Source organism: Littorina saxatilis, linkage group LG4 (genome assembly GCF_037325665.1).
Source record: "Littorina saxatilis isolate snail1 linkage group LG4, US_GU_Lsax_2.0, whole genome shotgun sequence".
NCBI lineage: Eukaryota > Metazoa > Mollusca > Gastropoda > Littorinimorpha > Littorinidae > Littorina > Littorina saxatilis.
The window spans coordinates 45,056,118-45,078,604 of NC_090248.1; the positions used below are offsets into that span (position 1 = coordinate 45,056,118).

General features: G+C 42.4%; 1 protein-coding gene across 1 annotated transcript in view; it reads right to left on the reverse strand.

The window, feature by feature from the left end:
• LOC138964862 (universal stress protein YxiE-like) overlaps window positions 1–22,487 on the reverse strand; it is a 77,117-nt gene that overhangs the window by 11,946 nt on the left and 42,684 nt on the right. Inside the window, exon 2 of the mRNA XM_070336924.1 lies at window positions 36–119. Coding sequence (XP_070193025.1) covers window positions 36–119 — 84 coding nt within the window. The remainder of the gene's footprint in view (window positions 1–35; window positions 120–22,487) is intronic.

The following is a 22,487-nucleotide window of genomic DNA, read 5'->3' on the forward strand; positions in this document are numbered from 1 at the left end:
GTACATGTTTTTGACATAACAAATAATATACTCACAGCTTTCGTTGGGTGACATGATGAACTCTGGAGTGTTGACCACGACCACTCGATTCTCCGGCTTGTGGAAATGTGTGGCGTAGACTGAAACACACATCAGAAGAAAGAAAAGAAACTTTATCATTCAGAACATACAAAGTTTTAAGGCTAAACAAAATCCTTATAAGTCCTTTCTATGGTTTGTTGCGGAAGTCTTACTGAAGCAATACATGTTAAGTAAAAATGGTGATGTGTGATGAGACAAGGGTGAAGAACGTTTGATAAGTGTAAAACTCTCGTCTGTATGTCTCTCTTCGTTTCTCTGCATCCTTTAGTTCTATTTAAACGATATGGAAAGGATGAAACCGCTTTAGAGTTCAGGTTTTCTTACGAATTCAGTCAAATCCAAATTAAATTCTCTGTGCTGTAATTTAGAAACTCTTGTAGCAATGCTAAGCAAGTGAATCAATATTAATAGCTGAGTGGGTTGTTTTGCAAGGTATTTGTGTTTAAATCCCGATTCGGTGCATCAAATTCTCTTTTCAGAGCTGACGATCATCCATACGCTTAACAGGGCTTACCTCGGACGCCCCTCCTAGGAGGTCCCGGGACCCCCACTTTCAATTTTTAGAGGGTCCATTGAGCCCGACTACAGAATTTTAGAGGGTCCATTGACCCCGACTACAGAATTTTAGAGGGTCCATTGACCCCGACTACAGAATTTTAGAGGGTCCATTGACCCCGACTACAGAATTTTAGAGGGTCCATTGACCCCGACTACAGAATTTTAGAGGGTCCATTGAGCCCGACTACAGAATTTTAGAGGGTCCATTGACCCGGACTACAGAATTTTAGAGGGTCCATTGACCCCGACTACAGAATTTTAGAGGGTCCATTGACCCCGACTACAGAATTTTAGAGGGTCCATTGACCCCGACTACAGAATTTTAGAGGGTCCATTGACCCCGACTACAGAATTTTAGAGGGTCCATTGACCCCGATTACAGAATTTTAGAGGGTCCATTGACCCCGACTACAGAATTTTAGAGGGTCCATTGACCCCGACTACAGAATTTTAGAGGGTCCATTGACCCCGACTACAGAATGTTAGAGGGTTCCAGGGGTCCAGAAGCCGAAAAGTCCCGGTGTACTTGTAAAACATTGTGGTCACGCATAGTGTGCTGTGTACAATAGCTGACGATTCCCGTCTGAAAAAGTATATACGGTACGCACGATAAAGAAAATTTAGTGCGTCCCATGACCCGCTCTTTTAAAGTTTAGTGCGTCCAGCATCTGTTTCGTTCGTTACTTTGCAACCACTACTTCATGATAGGGGGTCGACAGGTGAATAGGGATTTTTATTTTTGTCTTTTTCTTCTCACCTGAGTGTAATTACGTTCTCGTAATCTTAACAAAACCTGGAAGAACACGTGCCGGGTATAAACCACATACATTTCAAAAACATCTTGACAGATGAAATGAAAAAGTCCGTAGCAGCTGCTGAAAGACTGACTACATAGATTTTATTCTCCTTTCTCTTTTTAACTGTAGGTTAGATTCACTTGCCATCTTCATTTTTTCCCAGCAATCTGCTTTTCCTATCAGTAAACTTTGCCAAAGGTTTTAGAGATCCAAGAACAACAAGACGAGCACACAAAGCAAAAGAAAAAACAACAAACAGGGATTGCTTTCAAAATACACCTGCGACAATAAGAAAGACATTATTCCGGTAACTTGGCACCATACGCAAACGAAGCATCAGAACGGAAGAGAATAAGGAAACTGGTGTTTAGACGAACAGTAATTTTGATCTTAGACTTGAAAGAGCAGGCTAGGTCTGCTTCTTCCTGTATATATGTTATTCGCTTGATGTCTTTTCTATTTAGCGTCATGCATGTGCAGCTCTGTGGGAAGTTAATTTCCAGGCCATTCAAACAATTGTTAAACGCTAGTGGGAGAGTTTTGTTTGAGAAGATTGAGGAAACACCTCGTCTCACCTTCTGGCTGTCTTTCACAACTCTCGATCTTCAATGGTCTTTCTTAAATGAGCATATTCCCTCTAAGATAGATTTGATGTCTTCTCCCAAACACAATCACTGCCGCCCTCATCCCCCTACCCCCCCCCCCCTCCCCCAACCCCCGACTCCCACCCCGAACCCTCCCCATATATGTGACAGTCGTGTGTTTCTTATTTCTCCACACATGCCTAACAAAGGTTAAAGTCTTAGAGACGCTGGTGATCAACAAAAATGTTTTGCCTCATAATATAAACATGAAACACAGGATTGATTAATTTAAGGCAATAAATATATGTTATGCCGCAACTCCTGATAACCCATTTCCCGAAGTTGTACCTTTCATTTCCATCTGAAGCCGGCAGGATTATTATATCAACGGCTTCCTAATGGGAACACTTGAAATCGTGTATTCATCTTCTCCGAGCTTTGCTACTCGAGATCTTCGCGGACACCCAACATATCGTCAGGGGTGGCCTCTTGCCTCTTCCGTTTCTCATTGTTTTCCATCTTCCATTGGTTATTTATTCATGGATTCATGTTTTCCGATACAACAGAAGGCTCAACAGGGATTGTCGAGACAAAGTCTCGCTCTTGTTCTCGCTCCTGCGGGATTTGCAGTAATGGCGGATAAAGCAACTCCTGAAAGGGTCTTTAAACATATTTCTTCTTATGTCAACGAAAAGGTCAGTTAGTTAACCCAATCTTGTGCTCTGTTTATCCCAGTGGTAAAACTCGCAGCAGCGACATTTTTTCTAGCCATATAGTCTTCTTCACATTACGACCCGATACCTAAGATGCAAACGCATAATGAATAATTTATTGTGATGTAACTTGGTGTCGATCAAAATCATAGCAACATGGTCGCAAATAGGTTGTCACCCGTCTAATATCAGACAGGAACACTCGTGGAAATATCCAGAAACTCATTCATTTGAATGTACATGCATTATATATTCTATAGGCTCAAAGGTGCTCTGGTGATCCAAACCTGCTAGATGCTGCGCAGGCTTCACAGTTACTACTGTCAAACGCTGACAAGAAAGGCAGAAGATAGCAGTCATGTTGCCAATGTTTATTAACGTCGGAACATTTGTGGGAATAATCATACACGTTGTGGACATTTTCGGAAGTTTTAAAGCCATCCTTGGTGTCACTTTTTCCCCAATCTTTAAAAATTCGGCAATTTTACGTTCTGTTAAGGAATTCAGAACTTCTTCGCCACAGTTTACGGTAACGGTTGGTGTGCAGAAAAAAGGACCAACGAGGTGAGACCCAAGCACTAGATCAGATTGGTTGAAATCTCATACACATATCAATTTCAACCAATCATACACAGAGCTTGTTTCCGTATACATGCTTGTTTCTAGTATGCACCATTCCTATGCGATATCGCTCCTCATGTGCAACGAAAGATGGTTACTTGACAGTTTATTCGAATAGGTCGACACAGACCCTTTCAAGACTGATGGTAAGAAGTCTCTGTCTGGAGGTGATTGGTAGAGACAGGTCTCCGGTCACTGTACGCACCGATTCAGACTACTTCTTATTCATAGACAGCTTATCTAACCTTAATGTCTTTTGTCTCAAGTGTACAAAAGGGACCGACTCGCAAATGGGGCGAAGTAAGGATTTAAAGCGTCTTCACGACTTGCAAGAACGCAGCAAATCTGTGATTTAGTCGTAGACAGAGTCGAAGGCACAAAGGATTGTTTTAATTAGTGTTCTGGCTTCACTTTTAAATGTCAAGGACCTTTAAAGGCATACTAACGCACTCCCGTGTTTACAAAGTGTAGTTTGCCCACAATCGATGTCAAACGCACCATAAGACCATATAATGACGATACGTCACCATGCGCGGACCATAATACATGCATTACAGCTTGTTCTAGCCTCTGAAAAAGTGAGGATGTCAACAAAGCCGCGGTGTTCTCTCCCTTGCATCAACGTTACATGTGTTGCCAAATCTATAAATAGGACGATCCAGATCAAAATGAAAATTCAAATATCTCAACATTTAAGGGGTCCTAGACCACAATATTTTGCAGGGAACTTAATTTAGTCTGTCTCCAGCTGTTGGTAAAGCAATTAGCGTGTATAGTCATCGAGTACATATGGCTTTAAGATTCACACTATGCTTATGACTGTAATACATCTGTATATAAATGATTAATTCGAAGGCACTATGACTGAGTATTATTTCCGTTTCTGTGTCTGAATTTCGTCTTTAAATGTCAGGTAAGGTTCTCTCTATTCTTCATTATTTTCTAATTCCAAAAACATATAAATGTGTTATATTCGGATTAAAAACAAGCTCTCAAAATTAAAAATATAAAAATTATGATCAAAATCAAATTTCCGAAATCGATTTAAAAACAATTTCATCTTATTTCTTGTCGGTTCCTGATTCCAAAAACATATAGATATGATATGTTTGGATTAAAAACACGCTCAGAAAGTTAAAACGAAGAGAGGTACAGAAAAGCGTGCTATGCAGCACAGCGAAACCACTTCCGCGCTAAACAGTCTCGTCAGTTTCACTGCGTTTTGCACGAGCGGCGGACTACGGTCATTGTGAAAAAATGCAGTGCGTTCAGTTTCATTCTGTGAGTTCCACAGCTTGACTAAATGTAGTAATTTTGCCTTACGCGACTTGTTTTTTCTTCCCCTAGTCATAGTTGTAGTCAAATAGTGTAGTCCCTCTTTAGGGCGAGGACCAGATGCACAAAAACATATCTATGCTTATTCTTGTCATCCTCGAAAAATAAAGATTTCTCTCTCTCTCTCTCTCTCTCTCTCTCTCTCTCTCTCTCTCTCTCTCTCTCTCTCTCTCTCTCTCTCTCTCTCTCTCTGTCTCTCTCTCTCTCTCTCTCTCTCTCTCTCTCTCTCTCTCTCTCTCTCTCTCTCTCTCTCTCTCTCTCTCTCTCTCTCTCTCTCTCTCTCTCTCTCTTGTTTTTAGGAGGTTGGTCGGGGTACACGGGAGCGCGAGAGTGATAAGCTCAGCAATTTCTGCTCTTGTTTTTTTGCGAGGCTTTCAATTCCACGCAAATTATCTGAGAAGACTATCAGTAAACACAAACATACACCCAACTCATTACCTTAACTACCCCTTCGTGCCAAGAACACTGACTATAAGACTATCATAGTTCCAGACTTCCAGACTTCCAGACTTTCCCCCAGGTGAAACAAGACAGGTGTGTGAAGAGGAAAAGCGTTAGTCCCGGCATAAAAGTCAAAGGCGCGAGGGAGGTTAGCATTTACCTGACAAATGAGGGGAGTGTTTTTATACACCTTTAGACATTGCAGAGGCAAGGAACTTATCTGCGCAAAAACAGCAGGTAAGCAGAAAGGGAGGAGTTGTTTACGCTATCTGTCCTTTGGGACTTAGGAAAGTAATTTGGAGGGAAAGAGTATAGTTTCATGGTACCCCAAAGAACATATGGTAGAAGGTAGAATTGGAGAAAAAGACGGCATAAACACCAGATACCATGCCGCATACGAAAAGCCGCGGGCGTTGGGTGAGAAGACGGTAATGTTACGACGAAGTAAGTCTACGATTAAACAAACAAAATGCAAGCGATCCACAAACAAAAAGATAGTTCACAAGTCTAGAAAAACATTCAGACGATGAAAACAGGAACACGAGGGATATATAAATTGTACAGTCACAAAATCACCTGCTTGCTTTTCTGTACATATAGTGAAAATGTGTTGAATTATACAGATCTATATACAAAATGAACAAAGTCTGACCAGTTCTGAAACTGACATCGCTTCTTTCATCGGGGAGGAATGCTCAAACTCACACTGTAACACACAAAAACTGTCCTTGACAGCCTTAAGCCTGAACTGAAACTCGCAGTTGTATAAAATTTAGTTGCTTGCAAACTTCTTATCATTGGCTTTTAGAAAAAACGGTCTGTCTTTTAATCTCCGTCGATCCCCCAATGGATCATCACACGTCATAAAAACGTCTAGTGTTGCAATAGACACAAACGACTATATATACAAGGCCGTTTGGCAAACTTGACATCTAAAACAAAGACATTCTAAGACTTTTTCCCCAAAAAAATCAATCTTATTTTCTTACTTTAGAAATTATAAGCCTCGGCATGCAACACGTTTCGTGGAATTCTGTTCAGAAGGTACAGGATTTATAGAAAGTGTGTACATGGACACAGAGTTTTAGGCAAAATAACCTGTTCCCTTTTTGTAATTTTGCACAATTATTTTATATGACTTGTATAGAAAGATTTGACCCTGTATAGCTCAAACAGTAAAAGAAATCAGTAAGAGTTTTCATTTACCAACGGGTTTTAGAACACATTCGTGTTCTGCAACTTATGTATCTTTTTCCAAAACACTGTGGCATATATATATATATATCATACAGCAAAATGAGCTATTCACGCCACCAATCAATGAACGAACACCAGCTGACTGCGACATTGCATGTGCATGTGCAGTCAACACAATTCTCTTTTCTAAGCAATACAACTCCCTTACACAATTCTCTCTTCTAAGCAATACAATTCTCTTATACAATTCTCTCTTCTAAGCAATACAACTCTCTTACACAATTCTTTTTTCTAAGCAATACCATTCTCTGACACAATTCTCTCTTCTAAGCTTTAGAATTCTCTTAATTCTCTCTTTTAAGCAATACAATTCTTTTACACAGTTATCTCTTCTAAGCAATACAATCCTCTTACACAATTCTCTCGTCTAAGCAATACAATTCTCTCCCCCAAGCCCTCAAATCACGTGTGACAAATGGATTTGTACATATTTTATTCTAAATTAATGTTTAGCATTTTCATTAAATGTGTGCAGCTTTGCTTGTCATACTTTCAATCTGCATAGTGTGGCCTGATTATTGTAAGCTCTGCTTTCATTGGTTACCTCGTTTGGAATTGACCAATGGAAGAGGAGGTTACTAAATTGGAGGAACTTTAGGTAGCCATGTTTGTTGTGTGAGTCAGAACATTCTCAATTGTCACTGAAGGAAGGTGTGTCTGTCCAAGTCTACACATCTGTAGAATGCTTTTCAACCAGCACTGAGGCCAACTGTATTTGCCTCATGCATTGACAAATCATGGTTGATTTATTGCTGTGATTACACAGCTATTTATTGATTTGTGTTTATACAGTAGTCTTGATTGATGAAATGATTTTTGAGAATAATGTTGTGAATTGGATCAGAAGATGTGTGAGCTGTTGTCAGCCATTTTGGAAAAGAATGTTTGTATTTTCCTTTGTAATGTAGTATCTGGAAATTGGGCTGAAATGATATTGTAATAGCATAGGCTAGTTGATGGATGACTGTGGTATAATTGAGTAAGAGTGGAATTAATATTTTATGTGGAAGTTTGACTAAAATTGAGTGGTTTGAGTCAACATGGAAACTGAGTGGTTGAAAATCATGGAAAAGGATTTATGGATTCAACTTGGGAAGAAAAGATAAAACTTCAGTGTTCTTCAAGAGACTTATGATGGTATAAACTTTTTATACAGCACCCCGGTTGGAGCCAGGATGTCACTCCGATGTGGGAAGAGAAGAAGAAGAGAACAACCCCTCCTTGTCATCACTGCACTGGGAGGACAGATGCAACGGCAAGGTTGAAACTCAGCGCAGGAGTTCTTGGGCCAGGTGGTAACCCATCCATGTCTCACCATTACTATGTATCTTCACTGGCGTGACATGGGCCAAGATTATGTACCCGCTGAACTGTAAGTAGCATGTGCGCTAAGAATCCACGGAGATAAACATTGAGACAACTTCATTGAGGAACAGAATTTCCTCCACTCAACCACTCAACATATTATTATTCCCCAGTGAAAGCAACGTGTGTGTGTGAATCGCCATATATGTATTTTGTGTGTATGATCTGAATATAGGTGCAAGGGCAAAGGGAGATAATTTGTTTACGTCTTTGTACCTAGCTTGAGTGCTGTGTGTGTGTGTAGTGTGAGTGAATTAGTAAACAGAGATAGAACATGCACTTTTGATAGAATATTTATTTACACACAGACACTTCTTAATATTTATAACTAAAACAAATTTCAGCAAAAAACCCTCGTAACATCACGCACTAAAACACAGTGGTCTTTGCACTCGAAGCAGATGTTTAGACGATTTATTGGGATGTGGGGCATTATAGCCTGACATTTTTTCTCACAGCTTGGTTTGCTTGTTGCCCTAAGCACACAGAGAAGAATTTACGGCCAGCAATCTGTTCAGATGCATCGGGCAGCTGTTGGTTTTAAGCCCGCGCAGCGCCGTATGCAGGTCATGCAACGATGTTTTTATTGAACGCGTTTCGATGTATTTATTACGCATTTGTGTTTGTGTCAACTTGTGACCGTTTTGTGCATCTGAATACATCGTGTTAGTGTTTTGGTGAATGCAGGCAATGCTTTACAATTTAAATGAAAACGGACAAATAACTAAAACAGGCAAATAACAAAACCAGGCAAATTAACCTTATATCATAGTCGCAAAATTGTCCCACGGAATATTCAAGCTCTTTTAAAGATCTAGTATTCAGCTATTAGTTCTCTTTTCGAATGTAGTCCAATCGCTCCCACTTATCCATGTCACGTTCTCTTAAAACAAGAAACAATTATCACGTTCTCTTCAAACAAGAAAGAATATTTGAAGGGTAAATAGTGATCCGCATGTCGGAATCTCACGCAGATATTGCTCAAGTCAGACCCTCAAATCCAACAGTATGCACCTGCACGTTCTGGTGAATGAAAGCAGATGCAATTTGGCTTGGGAACTGGATTGCACAGTGGCATGTGAATGCTTGTGAATGCACTGCCGAATCCTTGGCTCCAATAATTTAATTTCGGTGGGCATTCTTTATTAATCTCTACTCCCTCTTAAACTCCTAAAGAAAGAGGGGGAGTGAGGGAGAAGAGAGGTGGGGGACGAGAGAGAACACGAGGGAGGAAGGGGGAGAGAGGGGAGGAAGGGGGAGAGAGGTAGACAGACAGACAGCGAGAGAGAGAGGGGACAGATCTTTAGAAATTACCATCTCACGATTACTCAATCTCTTACGGAGTAAGCGGTGTGTGTGTAGGGGGAGGAATGTGTGTGTGTGTGTGTGTGTGTGTGTATATTTGATCATTGCGCTCCATATGTGTGCGTGTGTGTGCATGTGTGTGTGCGTGCGTGCGTGTGAGGGAAGGGGGGCATGTCTGGGTGACTTCCCACTTCCTCACTTTCACACAGTGATCAAGTCATCAACACCCAAACCGCACGACGTCCTCGGAGAAACAAAACCACCACCTCACGTGCTTTTCCGACTCTCTTCAAATATCCCCCAGACTTGCAAACAAAGCCGATGGTACAAGTCATCACAAAATACACAAACACATCCACACACACACACACCCTCCCCCCCCCACACACACCACCACCACCCCACACGCACACACACCAACCCCTACCACAACCCCAAAAGATAACGAAGAAAACAATAATAGAACAAAAAGGGAGACCACGCCACACATAAAGATGGAAAAAAAAGCAAAGCAAAGAAAAAACGAAAGGAACTGCCTCATCCAATTTCAGAGTTTCGTGCGAAACAGACTGGAGCTAGTCACGAGACCGACAGACTCGTCTTTGCAAGTTTCGTGTGAATGGAAAACCAGGAGTCACGAAACGCGAACACGACATGCCAAGCAGTGGTAAGAAGTAAACGAAAAAGAAGTCGACGGCCACCTTTAATATGATACATCAGGTGTATGAATTGCGGAGGGGGTGGGGGGTGGGCAAGAAAAGACGCTGTGTGAGTGTGTGCGTACGTGTATGTGCGTGCATGCGTGTGTGTATGTGTGTGTGTGTGTAGCCTATGTGTGTGTGTGTATATGTGCGGGCGTATTTGCTAGTGGTGTGTGTGTGTCTGTATGTGTGTGTCTGTGTGTCTGTCTGTCTGTCTGTGTGTCTGTCTGTCTGTCCGTGCGCGTGTGTGTGTGTGTGTGTGTGTGTGTGTGTGTGTGTGTGTGTGTGCGTGCACCAGCGCATAATTCGGGATTGTGAATACATTGCTGAAATGTCAATCAGTGTCATAAACAGGAGAAAGGTCTTGTTGTGAAGGACTCGACGTGCGCGTGTGTGTGTGTGTGTGTGTGTGTGTGTGTGTGCGTGCGTGCGTACGTGAGTGCTTGCGTGTGTGTATCTCTGTGTGTCCGAGTGCATGTGTCTCCTCGTGCATTCTGTTTACGCTTTGTACTCAGTCCACCCATTCTGATAATTGGATACGGGCAGCGCATGAGAAGAGAACCTGAAGAAAAGAAAGACAAACTACGAAGCTGGTGGGAGGGGGAGATACAATCTGGGGAGGTGTTGTGTTGGTGAGACTGACTGAGCTACTTGACAAGAGACACATAGAGGCACACGACGGGGTCTGTAAGAAGTTGGAAGAGCGGACATTGGCAGAGTCAAATGCAGACCGAAGGGGTGCAAGAAGACTGAATGCACAGCCCTGAAAGTGGTGAGTAAAAACATGTAACTAGCGAGTAAAAAAATCATCTACTCGCCAAATGCGAGTACAGTATCTGGAACAAATGGTCGGTTTGGCGAGTACAATTTTCTCTCAGGCGAGTAAAAACATGTAACAGAGAGTAACAAAGATCATCTACTCGCCAAATGCGAGTACTGTTGCTGGAACAAATGGTTGGTTTGGCGAGTACAATTTGCTCTCTGGCGAGTAAATTTCGAGAACAATTTTTTGGACTTTTAGGGATGACGCATTGAGATGTGATGCCCAGATCAGTGGTAAACGGACACACGAACAGACAGGCAGGCAGCAGCCGGGTAGGCAAGGACGACTGGACTAACATCCCATCCACCCACCTACCCACCCACCCACCGGTTACATACACATACACCACCCCCAACGTTGAAGTTATTGATACAAATACAGATTTGTTGCTTGGATTTGTTTGGCAAATTTGCCGTTATGCCCATACAAGTTTTGGAAATTTTCGAAAGTTAAAGACAGTCCTTGACAGCTTTTCCCCCTACCGTGAAAAGCTCGGCAATTCAAATGAATAACGGGAAAGTTTTTCGCGATTTAAAATAAACTTCGTTATTTTGCCGACTACCCACGCCAAATGACATCGATGTTTAATTAAGCATACGAATTTCACCACATCTACTATTAGCAAATCAAAACGCGCGCACCGGAAGTAAAACAGACTAGGACACAGACTATCATTCAGCCTCCTATTAGAGATCTACACCAATACTAATAATTTGTTTAATCGTCTTCGTTCATACGTGAGAACAGTATATTTTGGTCTTTTTATTTATCACTTTCACGCACAGTCACCATTATTCCTCTGCTAATTATCTAACATTATCACTAGTGACAGGAGACATCCAGTCCCAAATGTACGCAGCCAAAAGGTTGACACACAGCCAACGAAGGAGAAGGAAAGAAGGGTAATGCATGTTGGATGCGCGGCTTTCAGCTTGTCAGATCTTGTGAAGACCTGACAGCCTCAAAGTGAGACCAGAGATAGAGGCATAGGCTCACATGTACACAGAGACCATTCTGATCACTCATCGCTCAACGGCTATCGCCAGTTATCTCTCTGACCGGACGCTACAGTCCTACGCGAATCTATCAAAATAAGAATACAGAGTTATCTCCCATATGTTTTTCGCGAGCACTGATCTAAATTTGAGATCAGTGTTCGCGAGACGAAAATGATTGCAGATTGGCCGACTTCGACAGTGATCTCCGTTCTGTTCTTCACAGTTATGATAAAGACATCGTTCTAAGGTCAAAACAAGTCGAAAATTTGGGACTGCTGCCGGAAGGAGACCGTAATATATGGTTTCATCACTGTAAACTGGTTACAGAAAAAATCGTCTGCTCCAGTGAGCGCCGAAACCAAACGGTTGATTATCACGTGACACTTTTGCCATATTTAGAGTTGTTTGCACAGTAAATACAGCCGCGAAAAATAGCTTGCTTGAAACTGTCTTACATATCAATTCCTTTGTAATTTAAAAATTACAAAACACCATGAAAATTCATAATCGACGATCGCGAATCTGCTTATATCAATAATACATTACAAAAAACTCTAATATGTAAAAAATCAAAAAAATCGGTTTCCTTGCCAGACAAGGAAACTCAAGGCATCCTGTCAGGGAGAGAATGAGCCGAACTCATTTTGACCTGAGGTCAGGATACACAGAGACGCGAATGATAGTCAGGAAGTACGTGCTAATGAACTTTATTGTGCAGGCTACTGGAGACGGAGTGATATGGACGGTACGGGTAAAGAGGAGGCTTTGGATTATGGCCGACTACATAACTCAGACAGACAGACAGACGACAGAAGAAGTTGAGGAGAAAATTACAAGCTACACGCCAAATTTCAGCTCAATCGACTCATAAGTACCAGAGATGTAAGTTTGGCTGACAGACAGACAGACAGACAGACAGACAGACAGAGCGAAACCTATATACCCCCGAATATACGAGGGTGTAGAAAGGAGGAAGAGGAGGAGGACTTAAATCTGTACCAGTTATATCATCCCCGATCGACAGCAGAAGAGGGTGCGGAGAAAAAGGTGAAGAACGAGGAAAAGGACACATCCATGGCCTTCTTCTCTTTACCCTCTCCTCCCCCTGCCCGCGCTAGCTCCAACCACCCACCCCCCCCCCCCCCCCAACTCACCCACCCCCCCCAAAAAAGACCCTACATAAAACCCAGGCGGTAGGAGCAAGAAAGCTTCCTTGCTAAGATTTGCTTGGTTCTAATCCCATGTCCAGACGACAGAAGCTGTGCACAGACAAACAAGACAGTCGTAATTCACGCCGGTATAAATTGGAGATTTGGTACATACCAAGAAAACGAGAGAAAAGAATTCGGTAAGTGTGTCTTGGGAATAGTTGAGAGTACGAGGCAGCTGATTGAAACAAATAGATGCGAGGACGTTAAAACCGAATAATGTGTCTTAAAAGTGAATTCAATCAATCAATCAATCAATATGAGGCTTATATCGCGCGTATTCCGTGGGTACAGTTCTAAGCGCAGGGATTTATTTTTTTTATTTTTATGCAATTTATATCGCGCACATATTCAAGGCGCAGGGATTTATTTATGCCGTGTGAGATGGAATTTTGTTTACACAATACATCACGCATTCACATCGGCCAGCAGATCGCAGCCATTTCGGCGCATATCCTACTTTTCACAGCCTATTATTCCAAGTCACAAGGGTATTTTGGTGGACATTTTTATCTATGCCTATACAATTTTGCCAGGAAAGACCATTTTGTCAATCGTGGGATCTTTAACGTGCACACCCCAATGTAGTGTACACGAAGGGACCTCGGTTTTTCGTCTCATCCGAAAGACTAGCACTTGAACCCACCACCTAGGTTAGGAAAGGGGGAAAGAAAATTGCTAACGCCCTGACCCAGGGTCGAACTCGCAACCTCTCGCTTCCGAGCGCAAGTGCGTTACCACTCGGCCACCCAGTCCTAATACATAGATCGGTAAGTGTAAGTGTGTCTTGGGAATAGTTGAGAGTTTCAATGCGGCTGATTGAAAGGAATAGAAGCGAGGTAGTTAAAACCGAATTATGTGTCATTAAAGTGAAGTAATACATGAAGAAATAGAAGGTATCGAGAAGACTTACTCTTATTTTGATCTTGCCAAAACGTTGAGCAGGCAAAAATTCAATATTGTAATAAAAGTTTAATAAGAGTGCACAATAGAATATTGTGTCTTTGTGAGGGTGTACATGCCGTGTGTGTGTGTGTGTGTGTGTGTGTGTGTGTGTGTGTGCGTGCGTGCGCCTGTGTGTGTGTGTATGTGTGTGTGTGTGTGTATGTGTATGTGTGTCTGTGTGTCTGTGTGTGTCTGTGTTTGTGTCTGTGTGTGTCTGTGTTTTCGTCTGTCTGTGTCTGTTTGTGCCCGTGTGTTTCCAATTAGCTCAAGACATATCCATTCCGTAAAAACAAAAAAACAAAAACATAAAAACAAAAAGCCGGATCCAAACCCAAAAACCCAACCGTGCTTCTCAACCTTCTAAAGGTTTCGGAAAAGTGTGGCATCTTTTTTTTCTTTAATATTACAAGAGACACATCAACAGTTTCCTTGATACTTCTATTACGTTTTTGAAAAAAAGGAAAGGGGAAAGTAAAACCTGAAAAATGTGTCAAGACATGCACGCGAAGAAAATCCCAATTAAGGCAAATGTAGAAGCCGTACGTGTTCTTGTCTTTCTTTTTTTGTCTTTCTTTTTTGTATGGCTCTCCGTCTTTTCCCCTTCCATTTCTTTTTTTTTCTTTTCTTTTTTTTACTTTTGTGTTTTGTTAAAGGTGCCCTTCTTCCCATGTGAGCTAACATATACATCATCACAGCTCATAGCACAGGCTGTTGCGGTGGGGCAATAATATTCTTCAACACATACCAAAAATCAACAACCTTGCTGCATCATGCGCACATTGGGAATTTGCTTCTCCTGTTTTGTTTTGTTTTAGGCCAAAAAAAAAATAGGTCTGTTTACGGTAACATAGGCCAAAAAAATAGGGTCGGTAGGTCGGTATTTTTTGTTTTTTTTCAAAAAAACCCATATTTTTACGTTATTTTGCCCCAAAAAACCCCAATTTTTTTTTTCTTTTTTTCTTCTCCCAAATGCCCAAAAAAAGTCTATGGTCGCGCGGAAAAAAAATAGGTCGGTCGGGTTACCGTAAACAGACTTTTTTTGGTTTTTTTTTGGCCTTACAAATCCATTACACGGACTGGCATGTATGTGACATCTACACTATTAATTCAGAAAAAATGCCCATTCTGCAGAGAAAATAGACAGGCTCTTTATTTTTAGTGTGTATTCCAGCGGAAGGATGCTCTTATTTTAATCCTGAACGTATATAAGTTGATTTTCAAGACGACATGCACGGGCAGAAAGACACCTTTAAAATGACGCAGTGATTTTGCAAAGACCTACAGCGTGGATACCCGAAAACACTGACAGACAGGAAAGGGTGATCGAACGCAGAACAGATTAGCAGGAATCTCCTCAAAGCCTCTTCCCTCCCTTCACACGAAAATGAACAACAAACAAGTGCAGACAAGCCGGGCAGCTAGGGGAAGTATCTGTCCTTGCCTCAGTCCGAAACCTTGCCAGTGTAATGTCTCTGCAGGAATGTTCAGATAAGGGCGGACCAGCGAAAGAGAAGGAATAAGGGAAAAGTCAAAGTGAAATGAGAAGGACATCTCTGTCTCTCAGTCTCTGTCTCTCTCTCTGTCTCTCTCTCTCTCTCTGTCTCTCTGTGTCTCTATGTGTGTGTGTGTGTGTCTCTCTCTCTCTCTCTCTCTCTCTCTCTCTCTCTCTCTCTCTCTCTCTCCCTCCCTCCCTCCCTCCCTCCCTCCCCCCTCTCTCTCTCTCTCTCTCTCTCTCTCTCTCTCTCTCTCTCTCTCTCTCTCTCTCTCTTTCGTTGAATCAAACCTGATACTCAAACTCAAAAGCTCTGGCCCCAAACTGTACAATGCACATGCTCTTATCTTCCCACACAATCGGGCTAGCCGCACCACCCCCTCCATCGAATTTAATGTTCAACCTACAGCACTTTGTACTTTTCTACATTAACCAACACTGCGTCACAAGGCCTTCAAGAAAGAAAAGGGGGACATGAAATACTTGCACATCATATGATAACGGTTTGTTCAAAAGCGTATAACTGGACATGGCCTACGTGACAGCAGCACCAAAACAAACTTTAAAAAAAAATGAGCCGGCGGTAGGAAGACCGTGCAGATATCATCCAACTTTTCGTGCAAAGCGGCGGGGTAAGCGACGGTCGAACTGACCTAATTCACACGACACAGTCTGCCAACGGGCCTTTCACTGAGTCGGGTTGCACAGTGAGCTTTGCCGTGTGTTTTACATCTCACAAAATAGGCATTCCTAAATGTTCCATTTTCGACAGATATCCGCATAGGTCAGTGGTTCGTTGGTTCGAGCCCCGCCAATGCTATCATTTTTTTATGAATCATGCGCGCTTTTCCTGTTGAGTTTGTAAAATATGCTTCCTTTTTTTTTTTTTTTTTTTTAGGGGGGGGGGGGGAGGGGGCAAGTTTTGTGTGTGCTCATTAATATAAACTTTTTTGAGAAATCACTCACTGAAACGGACGCAGCACGCGCGCGTGCTTACACACACACACACACACACACACACACACACACACACACACACACACACACACACACACACACACACACACACACACACACACACACACACACACACACACACACACACACACACACAAAATACGTAAGAGAAAAGATCGAGCGATATAGATAAATTAAGAGCTATATTTTGTCATGCAGATTGCGGACACCTCGCTTGGAAAAAACACCTTTTATTGTCACTTTTATTATTATTTCTTCTAAAACGTGCCTGTCAAGATACCCCGCGTACAATGTTCCATCACTCATGGCTGGACCAAATGGTATTCGCCTTTCAACACAGGCACCACTGTATATACAGTAATACCGTCGTTTCAAATACTTTGCAACTCGTGTAACCCATGTGTAAAACGTGTGTCCGTAACCGTTTAATTGCACATAACACATACACAAGGAAACAAACAGCTACCAGCAAAAATAAATGTTTTAATTGCGGCAATACAAAAGTCTGCAGGGTTAGCATCGAATTACTTCGACAGAATCTCGTTACACAGGTCTCAGAATGGCATCTCTCGCTACGAGTCACTGAGTCGTTCATCAGTCATGTTGCCTAAATACAAGTCTTTCTGCGTGTAAGCCTGATCTAGATTGACATTTTTGTTTTATCATATCTGATTAAAATGCAAAAAGAATTGACATAATACCAAGGTATGCTTTATACCTCAAAACATTTACACTTAGGGGGTTGCTTCAGTGGTTGGCGCAGTGATCAATACCAAATCAGAACCTGGCGAGCGTTGGTCAGTATTGCAATTGATCACCAACAATTCTTTGGAATAAAAATGAATAGAGTAAAATAAAACAAAACAAAGGAGAGTAAAGAAATAATCAAATAAAATTAAAAAAATACCGCGCTGACAGGGTTCGAACCCACGACCTGCCGACTCAAAACAAGTACGCTAACCGTTGCGCTACAGAGACATTCTTGCATTTGGGGAAAAAATAAACTAGTAATCCAAAAGAGGTCAGAGGCATAGGTACCCGATATTGAACTCGGTACATTACAGAAGAGGAACTTTTTTTCGTGTTTCTTTCTGGAGTTTTTTTTTCTTTTTCAGCAAGATATAACGTAACAAAGCAGACACATGTTTGGTTGTCTTTGTAGAACCTTTTCTTGAACATATATGGGGGGTAAAGACACTGGTGATTTGTAAGTCTTCAAACCGGTGTCTTGTGCCTTTGCTTGTCCCCCAAGCTGTTTTGCAACTTGGAGGGTCTGACAGTGTATGATTTAGGTCAGTCCCTCGCATGGTTTGATATGCACGAGGAAAACGGGGAATGACTGGGTTTTTTCTGTTTCTTTTTTTTAATTTTTTTTTTTTTTACTTTTTCGTCCGGAAGACACTTGTTTTCATATGTCCTGCTCTGCCCCCCCCCCCCCCTCCCTCCCCTTCCATCCAATTTAATTCTCACTGAACCCACAGCACTTTATACTTGTCTGCATTAACATACATCTCCTACTCTGCCTTACAAGACCTTCGAGAAAGAATAAGGGGAGAAATGAAATACTTACATCCTACTCTGCTGATGCTATTATACAAGAGCCTCCAGGACCGGGGAACAACGGACATACTAACTTTGTACATCCTATTTTGCTAATGCTGCTTTACAAAAACCTCCAGGACAAAAAACGGACATACTAACTTTGTGCATCCTATTTTGCTAATGCTGCTGTACAAAAGCCTAAAGGGCAAAAAACGGAAATACTTTGTACATCCTTTTTACTAATGCAGCTGCTGCTAATGTTGCTAAACAAGAACCTCGAGGAAAAAAAGAAAATACTGACTGCGTACATCCTATTCTGCTAATGCTGCTATACAAGAGCTTCAGTGTATGGATATATGATACACGAAAAATAAAATCCCCACAGCCTAAACATAATCCTGCACTGGTGCACAAGGGTTCACATTAATCCCAGATAGATGCGTGTTACACGAAAGGCAGCTCCGCTGGGGGGTGGTACAGTACCGTGACATCATAAGACGAGACACACGGAAACAGACAACACGTAATCTTCTCGACACCAGGGATTGGGGAAATTGCTGTCCTCCCGAGGCGAGGTTTCAGAGGAGTGACTAAATGATGGCTGACCTACTGGCTCGTGCAATATAGAAGAAAATGCAGACGTCTAGTTATGGCCGCAGAAATACCAGAGAAGTAGGGGCCTACCTTTCTCTATGAAGAAATAACTCCTTTTTCGAAGATTGATAATTATGATGCTTTTGATATGAGATCGTCGTCGTATGCGTGTAACTGTTACGCTAGATCCTAGATACCGCAACTATCTCGGACACGTAGAAACGCTTTTGCAACTATCTTTTTAACACGGCTGGTAACTGGTAAGCAAATGGGGGGGGGGGGGGATATTCTAGCTATTCTTTTAATGAATATGTTTATAACAATACAAAAAGATCGATGTGTCCTTTTCCTCGTTTTTCACCCTTTTCTCCGCACCCTCTTCTGCTGTCGATCGGGGATGATATAACTGGTACAGATTTAAGTCCTCCTCCTCTTCCTCCTTTCTACACCCTCGTATATTCGGCCGGGGGTATATAGGTTTCGCTCTGTCTGTCTGTCTGTCTGTCAGCCAAACTTACATCTTTGGTACTTATGAGTCGATTGAGCTGAAATTTGGCGTGTAGCTTGGAATTTTCTCCTCAACTTCTTCTGTCGTCTGTCTGTCTGTCTGAGTTATGTAGTCGGCCATAATCCAAAGCCTCATATATCAAAAACGTATGTTAGTAACACTGAGTTGTCTAGTCTGCGGTAGAATGTAGGGAAAGTCACTTATTACTTATCTACTGCAACGTACAGTTAACTTCCCTGTTGATTTTAGAGGGATATCCGTCCTTTTTTCAACAAAATACCATGGGACAACTTGTTGACCGCTGCATACGATGCACACCAAAAAACAAGAGTCAAATAACACAGTACAATCTGCTTTGTTTGGGCGAACCGACAGTCAAGAGCATTTTTGGCTACGTAATGCCAGATGGAAGATATCTCCTGATACTATGAGTATTACGGCGTTGTTTTCTGCAGAACGTCTGTTCTCATTAAAATCCAATCATACGACGTGCTGCACGGGCTATGACAGTCTAAGCGATAGTTGGAAGCTGACGGCCTAGTTTGCAGTCTGTCAGTATTCCGAAGTTTACCTTGCGAATCGCTGTTTATCCGTGTCGGATTTCGAAAAAATGCAAACCTGACGTCTGCTCGCATGTGTAAACAACCCCGAAACCTCGTTATTTCAGCCTTCCGCAAGCTAAAAGCGCAAGGCGTTCACTTGATATGACATATGCGCAGTAGAGCTCGACGATAATAACTCAGAAACTAATGTTTCGTAGTGCGTCTTCACGTCGAAAGATAAACGACAGACTATGATCAACCTCTGCGGCTGTTCAGAAAATGGGGAGAGCTATAGCTTTAAGGGGAGGAGAAGGTGTAATAGCTGACGTAATAATATTACTTGATCCAAAAACTTTCAAGTATAGAATAAAACGGGTTTTTTCTACATGCAATGACCACCATTCTTTTTTTGCGGAGGAAAGCGAAGCGTGTGTGTGTGTGTGTGAGTTGTACAGTCAGTCTTACATGCAAAACCGTACAGTCTTACAAGAGCAAAACCGTCCAGTCTTACACGCAAAATCGTACAATTAGTGCCAGGAATACTCTGATACATTCATTTGCTTCCAGTTGTCCGGGATATTACCGTGCGTCTGAAAGCCTTCCAGTAATTTGTGAAGACAGCCGGACATGGCATCTCCGTATGGAGTCTTGTCCTCGCTGCGTCCGATTTCCAATAATTAGTTGTCAAAGTACATGACACGACCCTTTGGGTGGGTATTTCTCTCCTTGAAGAGGCCACCTGAGTTTGGTTGGAATATTTGGTCGCGTTATGAAAGTTAGAGGAGCAAGCTCTCTTGTCGATATCCTGGGGCTATTCTCCGCAATACTGAGTGCAAATGGACCAATAGTTCTGGCTTTGGAATGTACAGAAAAAAAATAACTTTGAAGGACGTCAACTCAATTTTGAGATAGAAACATAAAAAAACCGTTTAGTGGTGACTTTTAAGAGAGTGGGAGGGAAAGGGAACTTTTCCTTTTCAATTTTGTTTTTCTTTTTTTTTATCCCTCTCTTAAGTACACTTCCGTATTACCGAAATTATCTTTCCTAAAGAAAACGTTTCGGTTATTTCTATGCTTCTGGAATTGCTCAGGATAAGTATGCATTACTTCCTTCTTCTACCCTTTCATAATCAGCCTCTATTTACAGGAATAACCTTTCTCTCTCTCATGACCTCACCAGACGTTCAATTTCAGACTGTGTCGAAAATGCCATCCATCTACATTGTTTTCTTAACTCCTAGTGGGATGAACGAGGCAGCTCGATGTCTACATACCTGGAACACGGCCAGTCAGTAATGCCACGGCCAGATTGATACCTGTTCAACTCACCTTTGGCCACACAGGTGAGAGTAGCGGTATGTGATACTGGTGGATAGATAACATATGGGAATGGAGAAAGGGCATTCACATTACATTTTGAGAACGTGAGCATAATCTTTCTTTTCATTTCATTCACTGTATCTTCCCAATGCTGGGAAATTCGTGTGTGTGTGTGTGTGTGTGTGTGTGTGTGTGTGTGTGTGAGTGTGTGTGTGCGTGCGTGCGTGCGTGCGTGTGTGTGTGTGTGGGTGGGTGTGTGCGTGCGTGCGTGCGTGCGTGCGTGTGTGTGTGCGTGTGTGTGAGTGTGTGTGTGTGTGTGTGTGTGTGTGTGTTTGTGTGTGTGTGTGTGTGTGCGTGTGTGGGTGGGTGTGGATCAGCCACATGCACTTATGGCAGAATGACCGAGGTCCTTTACGTACCACTGTGATGATACGGGGGTGGGACATGGATACAGTCTCTGCGCATAAAGTTGGCCCGTGTTCGTCCCGGCCAGGATTCGAACCTATGACCCTAGGATCACAAGTCAAGAGCTCTACCAACTGGACGTGTTAGGCAATGTTAAACCCATAAACCCAGACCGATACCAAAATGATATCGTAGACCTATACATGTACAGTAGATATTTCCAGGCTCTTGCTAAGCAATAAGAACTCCAGTGATGCCCCCCCTCCCCCCAAAAAAAAAAAATCACCCTATTCTGGCCCAAAGTGGCTACCACCTGAATACAAAGTCTTAATTTTGGGTTCACTGCCTTCACGCTGCCTTGCCCATGTGGCTACCGCCTGACTACAAAGTCTTAATTTTGGATTCACTGCCTTCACGCTGCCTTGCCCATGTGGCTACCACCTGACTACAAAGTCTTAATTTTGGGTTCACTGCCTTCACGCTGCCTTGCCCATGCCTCGTTTCCCCCTTTACCACCGCATACAAAACGAGAAAAGACAAGCGAAAATCAATAATCAATCTCTCTCCGCAAACCAAGGAACAGTCTAAGACGCATACCGTCTGCCAGCGTGCAACGCTAATCTCTCTATGTCTGTCTGCCCTTCTTTCTATCCCCACCCATCCCCCTTTCCTCAAAGACAATCGTTGGCATCGGTAAACAACCAAAAGGCGATATAGCCCTGGACAGCGAAGTGCATTGTATACGTCAGTGCGTTGCACTTTTTAAACGGTTGAATGTAGAGTATATACACATAGCTTTCTCCGTCACATAAACAGTCTACACACACAGAGGTAAAAAAGATCGTTCTCCATTTGCGTTGTTGTTCCAACTCTCTTGCGAATTCTATACTTTTAGAATTGGGGGATGCATGTTCTGCAACAATCAAAGAATTTGCTGCTCTGATGTCAACAATATCTATTCGTGTGTGTACACACACACTCACACACTCATACACACTCACACTAACTCACCCACAAACAAACACATACACCACGCACGCACCCACACAAACACACACCCACGCACGCACGTACGTACGCACACACGCACACACACACGCACGAACACACACACACACACACACACACACACACACACAAACACACACATACATATACACACACACACAAACACACTCACACACACACACACACAAAGTACGGGCATGCAAGCACACATTCTAAGCCTCTCTCTCTCTCTCTCTCTCTCTCTCTCTCTCTCTCTCTCTCTCTCTCTCTCTCTCTCTCTCTCTCTCTCTCTCTCTCTCTCTCTCTCTCTCTCTCTCTCTCTCTCTCTCTCTCTCTCTCTCTCTCCAAAAAGTCTCAATACTTTCA